At 40.5% G+C, this 7419-nt stretch overlaps 1 protein-coding gene and 1 long non-coding RNA gene across 3 annotated transcripts in view; one reads left to right on the plus strand and one right to left on the minus strand.

Moving 5' to 3' along the window:
- Nucleotides 1-7419, plus strand: part of LOC120442249 — a 36263-nt gene that overhangs the window by 23017 nt on the left and 5827 nt on the right. The window lies entirely within an intron of this gene.
- On the minus strand, nucleotides 29-7405 carry LOC116313106 (APC membrane recruitment protein 1-like). Its single transcript, XM_031730675.2, has 2 exons — nucleotides 6912-7405; nucleotides 29-4800 (listed from the first exon to the last, which is right to left on the minus strand). Exon 2 carries the CDS (start codon nucleotides 4693-4695, stop codon nucleotides 1648-1650), a length of 3048 nt encoding a protein of 1015 aa, XP_031586535.1. The 5' UTR covers nucleotides 4696-4800; nucleotides 6912-7405; the 3' UTR covers nucleotides 29-1647.

Consider the following 7419-nt stretch of genomic DNA (forward strand, 5'->3'; position numbering starts at 1 on the left):
GTGCAAGAAAACAAGAGGAGTGAAAATGGAAAATGTTTTGTCTTCTTTATTTTTACCTAAGGCAGTGTTTCCATTTCGATAAAACGGTAACAGATTTTCAAGAGAAATTTTCCACTGTAACATGAATTGTATGTAACTGTAAAACTATTACAAAATAAAAGCAATAAAAGAGAACCATAAGAGAATTTTTGACAATTTGCAATAATTCTGAATACGTGTTACAGTGTACAAATAGCTTAGAATATAAATACAAATTCTTTGACATTTCGTTCAATATTACTCTTAAAAAGAAAAAAGAAAAAAAAGAATCTATGACAATCATCTGACAATTTAACCTCTGACTGAACAAACAGCGATGCACAAGAAACTGATACATGGGGAAAATAGCAGTTTATATTAAAAAGAAGAAAGAAACCCCCAAAACTAAGCCATTTGTTCATTCTGCAAGCTTACAGTAGCAAAATTATGGAGTGCAACATTTTAGTAAGAATTCTGCACTTCACAGGTGGTCAAGCTGTTGCAAAATAAGCCATAAAAAAAAAAAACAACAAAAAAAAAACACTAAACAGAAAAAAGGCCAGATTGGATTGTCAGTCTACAAACAAACATTAAGCTTGTGGCTATGATAGTAGCTTTTTTCCCCTTTAATTTTGTTGCCTCTAACCATTTTTTTTTTAACATATTTAACTTCTTAGCTGTTTCTACACTCACTACTGCAGAACATTTTCACAAACAGGGTATCTGCATGTAAAATGTGCTATACAAATAATGTAGCTTTGCAGAGCAAAGCTATCTACAGTATGTAAAGCAAATAGCAGCTGAAGCATCCTTAAACTATGCCTATCTGTACATTTCTAATACCTGCTCATCTTGTTCTGGATCTGGTAAGAATTAGCTGCATTTTGAGATTAAGATAAAAATAGAAACAGCTTAATGTGATTCATGTATACCCCATGGAGGTGCTTCTCTCTAACACTCCTTTCTGTCCTTTCCTTAAACCAGTATGGCAAAAATATATAAACTGAGCATAAAGAGGAACTAACATAACCCTCATGAGAGCGATAGGCTGTGGAAAAGCAAGAAAAGGAAATACAAACATAAGCCGGCATTTAAAGCATAAGCATTCATGTGTTTAGAGGCAACTGGCAAAGTAAGCAAGACTTGGTCCTGGACACCAGGCTGATGAATACCCACTAAAACGAAGTATGACATTATTGTTGAGGCCTGGATGCCGAGGCTACATGTGGATATGAACATTCTAGTGAAATTCAATAGCTTAATGAGATGATTCGGTCACAAATGCAAATGAAACAATTACTCCCTTAAATAATTTTGATGGACTAACACATATGTAACCAGTGTGAAATAACCAACTGTTCACTGTGCAAATGCAGAAAAATCTGACTTCCGAGCGTCATGCTAATGATGTCACAGACTCCGAAACTTCATTCCACTTCCCTTCTATCACAGTGTCAACAATCTTTCAATGGAAGCAGTTGTGCAAATTAAAATTGAGCAACAATTCCTCCGTTGGTTGACCATAAAAACACTCACTGGCACAAATACATGTTATAATAACCGTATGACTGAAAGATTGAGAGCCTTCCAGTTCAAGGTTGCCTCAGGAAGATTACTGCAGGCTACAGGTCACACCACATCCCTGGGTGTTCTGGTTTCACTGATGGTGGACATTTCATCCTTAGACACACATGTGCTCAGAGGACTCCCAGTGTGGGACATGGCAACCTGGTGACTTTTACCACACTGATTATAGGATTGCAAATTAGTGCCAGCCTGACAAAAAACGTTGTCGTCAATATCATCAGCTATGTCCTCCATCATTCCAGAATAAACAAAAGTGTTATGAGGTAAACAGGACTCCGACTGCAAAGGAGGGTGACACTGTCTATTGTAAAGTTCAGTGTTCGGTGAAAGTAAATCACAGGAGACGCTGTCCGACATATTAGAGCAAAGACGCTGGGATTCACTGCTGGATGTGACCGAGAATATGTTGCGTTTATGTACTTGGGTTTGACTGAGACTCTTTTCATTGAATTCCCCATCTGTCAGAGGAAGGCTTAGAGCCATTTCTGACCTCGTTTGCCATGATAAGGCCATAGTGTTGTTGCTGTGTCGAACTTCTGATGCAGACACGACTACATTCTTCTTGTAATATGGTGAGGCATCTCTCTCCAAGTCCTCTTCTGTCTGAGGACAGGAAACGATAGCATCTCTGTTCTCTCTGTACGCATCCGGCATCTTCAACTCAAGGCTTTCTGTGTCCAGAGACCTGCTTCTCCTCTCTAGAGACAATGGGTTAAGCATGGACTGACTGACTCTTGTAAGGCCGAGGTGCCGTGGGAGACTGGCAACCGCCCATGTATTACTGATCATGTTCTGTTCATATGGGTCTAACATCTGATAGTCACATTCAGCAAATGCATCCTTTTGTAGGTAGCTTTCCTCAAATTCCTGATAGGGCGATGAAATGTCCTCCTCCAGTTCCATGTGAATCTGCTCATCGTATTCACCTTCATTATGCATATCCACTACATCAAACGTGACTATGGTAGGCAAGGCCTCCACATTTGGAGTGATGGCAGAATTTGTCTCCAAATCATCCACATCGTCGTGCAAGTTGCTCAGCATTTGAGTGTGTTTTGTGAAGTCCACGAGTGCCTGCGAAAAACACACAGTTTGCCCATCATCCATGTCGTTGTTAGAATCTTCAGACGGAGAAGTGATATTTCGGTACGGTAAAGCCACAGGCTTGTTTTCCTCGAGATGTTCCTCTTTGGGTTCACAAAACGTTTCAAAGTCTGGGTCAGACATGCTTTGGAATGATAAGCTGTTATGCCTTTTCTCAGTGTCAGCATTTATGGATTCGGCTCTTTTTTCGCTGGAAGCAAGCACATCTTCTTTTTGATCAAATATATGCAGCTCTATATTATCTACTCTGACTGAAGCTTGGGCTTTTGAGTTCAAGTTACAGTTTTTATTCATAGCGATTTCTGGCCGACAAACCACGCTGTGTGCCAGCTCAAAGGAGTTACTGCATGTGCTGGGCATCTCCAGAAAATCATGAACTTTATATAATTCTGCACTTATTTGTAATTTGTTCATTTGTGGGACAAAGGCTGAGTCTGTGACATCAGCTGGTTGACTTGAATAGTCACCCTGTTTTGAAATGGGAAGTTTGGATTTGCTTTCATAACGTGGGCTCACGAGACTTTCGTCAGGCGCAAAAAGTTCATAAAGGGCATCGCCGCTGTAACTGTCCCTGGGTAGCCTTTCTGTTTGAAATCTGTCCGTTTTTTCTCGTCCTTCCTCTGGCCCTGGTGTAGCTGAATCGTAGTAGCCCTCATCACTATTTGGAACTGACTCCTGATGCTCACTTTGAGGAGTTAATACATCAGCAATTGAGGAGGAGTCCATGCCACCAGCTTGCTGTCCGCTGCTACTATTCAGCAAGTCCATATTGTGGGATGCGGTCAGCTCGGCAGTCACGTCTGTGTGGTCTTGATTGCAACTGTAGCAGATCTCCTTTGAACTATTGTTCCCCCAGAAATCCTGAAGACAAGTTTCATCCAAATCCTCAGGCGAGGCCATTTCTTCACCGCCTCCCTGATAAGTAAGATAACAAGAAGCCCTCTTTCCTCCATTTCTGCTCCTCTCTCCAGAGACTGTACTCTCTGTGATGCTGTCGTCTTCTTGATCTGCAATGATGTCCCCACAGCCGGTGAGGGAGTCGAAGCTTTTCAATGATGCGACATCCCCAAAAATCATGTCCAGTTGATCTGTTGAGCCAGCTGGTGTTTCGGACGTCTCCGACATCATCTGAAGTTTCAGACAGGGCTCGCTATGTCCTATAGATGGCTCCTCATACTCACTGGAGACTACGGCTATCAAATTCATTTCCTCCAGCTGATCATCACTCACCTGCTCGTCAACCTCTGACTTTGGGCTTTCTTTCTCCAGACTCCTCTCTAACACTGTCTGCACATCGGCCTCATTACATTCAGGACCAATGGAAATATCACTTATGACGTCTGCAAAATCAGGCACATTGGGTTCAGATCCCAGGCACTCTGTGACAAACTGGTTGATGTCCCGGACAACAGGCACCTCTTTCTTGCAGTGAGGAGAGGACATTGCAATCACTTCAGTTTTAGCCAATCCATCATTTCTGTGATTTCTGTGATGCTTAAAACTGTGAAAAAGACTCCTCAAGCCCTTTTTTTGCCGACCAAGAGTCAGTGATTTCTGCTCAGCAGCAGGGTGACTACATTCATTGCGACAGCTACTGTGGAGCTCTCCCACAGTGTCCCTCTGGCTGTGGTACTCAAAATCTCCAGCTGAGGCATACCCGCTTCTTAGACCGTCATCATGACTGACTTTGCACAGCCCGTCATGGGTTTTGCTTTTGCTGATTCCTTTCTTAGAGGACCACTTGTTCTGATTTTTGCTCCTTCCTCCAAAAAAGCTTGGTAGAATACAGATACTTTTACGAACTCCAAAAAACGTCAAGGCAGTCCTCCTGAATTTTCCAGATTTTTGAGATTTCACTGTTGCATTCATGGTGTCTGGCTGAAGCTCTCCCGCGACATCATCTGGGTAACATCTGGAAGGCTGTTCAGAGACTGATGGTAAATTCCTGGTATCACTTGGTGGCTCATCAACACTGCGAGAAGCCATGGTTAGCACAGTTACAGGAGCACACGTTTGATAAAAGGCACAATAGCTGAAGTTTAGAAAGCAGCTGATGGGATGACTGCTGTGAACTCCTCCATCTGATGAGTCCTGTATTGCAAAAATTGAGACAACAATCAATACTCACTAAAAATCCAACGCTGACATTTAAACATTTATCAAGGTTTCTACTGCCTAAAACAGGTATGCCTATCCTGGTTTCAATTTTAATTTTTTTCTGTTTCTCTAATTTTTTTTTTTTTTTATTTATTTATTTTTTACATTTGTGGGTTTGCAGTGCATTCCTCTTACCATTTAATTGCAACTTTAACTCTGTAAACAGTGTACAGGTAGGACAAAGGGGAGGTGGGTAGGGTTGGGATGTGTGCAAGAGCTGCAGAGAAAACCACATAAAAATGCAATGCATCTATGCCCCAGAGGGTTTTCTTCTTGAGATTGTGAACATTTCCTTCCTCTGAAGCAGACATTAGTGTGGTAGAGAGCTACAGTGGACCCATTGTATCAATTCAAGTCACTTGGAATCCACACACTAAACGGTTCTCTACACGCTTTAACTGTCGAGAGAACATCCTCCCATCTTCAACCACAGCTGAGCTACATGAAAGTGGAAAGAAAATGCACTTCCACTCCCACCAAAAGTACTAAGTGGAGGGTTAGCAAATAGAGTAAAATAAATCTTAAACACATAGAGCCATGTTGAATTTAACAGTAGCATTGATGGGTTTTTATTACAGTACAGTGGCAGTCCTTTACAGTTCAAGGAATGCATTACCTCTTTGCAGTTTGTGATTTTAGTCTTTTACACTTAATCTTGTTTTGTTAATGTTAAATATCTGTGCTATTATTGGCTAACTGATTTATTTTTCTCAATTTAATCTTGTTAGTTGTTAAATAATATATAAGTAGGGGACTCCCTCTAAATCTAAAGACGTACAATCTTTAAAAAATAAAGTTTTAACAGGAGCCTATGTAATATTACAAAAAAAACCCTAATTACACCCTTATCACTTCCATGAGAATCAGCCAGGTGTTGCTAATCAAATGCACTTGAATAATAATGCACATACATATATACACACACACACACACACACACACACACACACACACACATCATCACAAACATCTTATAGTAACGTGTTAGAGAGGAGATCATTTGGTCTTGTTTGCAGCCACAGGACCTAAACTCCTCTGTTTACCAAACTATTCTAGAGGTTAAGATCTAAAGCTTGGTAGAGCTACGTTGGGGTTGGTCGTGCAAAAAAAAAAAAAAAAAAAAAAAAAAAAAAAATTAAATCCCAAGCACAGCAATACATCTACAACATAAAGACTGTGGAAGAAAAACAAAAAAATATCTACATGTTACAATGGTCCAGTCTAGACCTTAATTTGACTCAAATGCTGTAAAGCTCAAGAGAGTGGCAAAACGAAAGAAGGTAAAAAAGAAGAGTCGAACAACATTTCTTGTGTTTCAATGATATGAGGCATCGATGAAGTCATTCAGAAAACCATTACTTAGAGTTACTCTTGCTAAAGCTCCCTCTCTGTCTCTTTCAGACCTCAGGTACTCAATAAATAAATAAATACACACATACATGCATATTTATTTATTGTGGTGGGCCTTCGACTAGGGTTGCATTTAAGATGTATCCCACTAGGAAAAATTTTTTCTTCTACTTATGTTACAAATAACATTTCTGTTTGAGGGAGAAAAAAAAACAACTGAACCTTATATTAATTTTATATAGATAGATAGATAGATAGATAGATAGATATTAACCTTATATTAATTATATATGAACTTTCATGAATGAAAAAGACAGATATAATTTAAAAGAAAACTGAGCTAAAACTATGCCAGCTAACTCTGAGTCAGAGTTGGCGTAAAAAAGCTAAACGCCACAGATGTGACTTTTCTGCAGCTGTGCGGTTGCCATGCCACAATAAACACTAGCGGTGAACGTTGGATCAAAGACGGTGATTTAACCTTTCTTTAAAAAGAAAGGTTTCTTTAAAAAGACAGGTTCAAAAACACTTCAAATGGTAGCATTTGCAATGAAAACCCCCAGCAACTACACCTAGCCTAAACCTATTTGTAGTTGCTGTAAATATAGACCTTGGCTTCCATGTCAACTAAACTAATGACAACGTTAGCCAAGCAACATAATAGCAGTTGGTGAGTCATGAAGTAAACAAACTTACCAGCTAAAGCCACATTCTGCCGCTGTTGGCTCTTAGACCAAGAGACGAAGTTAGCTCTCAGTGCATGGTTTCTGCTAACGCTAAGTTGGCTTGAACTTTGGGAAACAGCAGCCTGCTTATGGTCGACGGTGGCCCCAGAGTAGCTTTAACCAGATATAGTTTCATTTATTTCCAGGTACCGTTAGCTAGCTGGGGGTACTCTTCTAGCAGCGTTAACCGCACTCACCAGTGTGTCCTCACTAGTTATGACTCACTAGTTGCTAGCGGTGGTAACGTTAAACCACACGCCAGCAGCAGTGTACTGGAAATACACGCAGAGTAGCCGACCCGCGATGAGATTACCGTGTCTAGTTTAGCCACATGCTGCATTCACTTAAGATGTTCGCCCCTTCAAAAAAAACCAAACAAACTGCATTTAAATGCTGGATGATGACTTCCTCTCCCGACTTGTTGGGTAATTTTCCCAAATCTCCTTCGGCGCATATTAGTGACGACACACGTGTGTATC

The sequence above is a fragment of the Oreochromis aureus genome, linkage group 10 (assembly GCF_013358895.1).
Source record: "Oreochromis aureus strain Israel breed Guangdong linkage group 10, ZZ_aureus, whole genome shotgun sequence".
In the NCBI taxonomy this organism is placed as follows: Eukaryota; Metazoa; Chordata; class Actinopteri; order Cichliformes; family Cichlidae; genus Oreochromis; species Oreochromis aureus.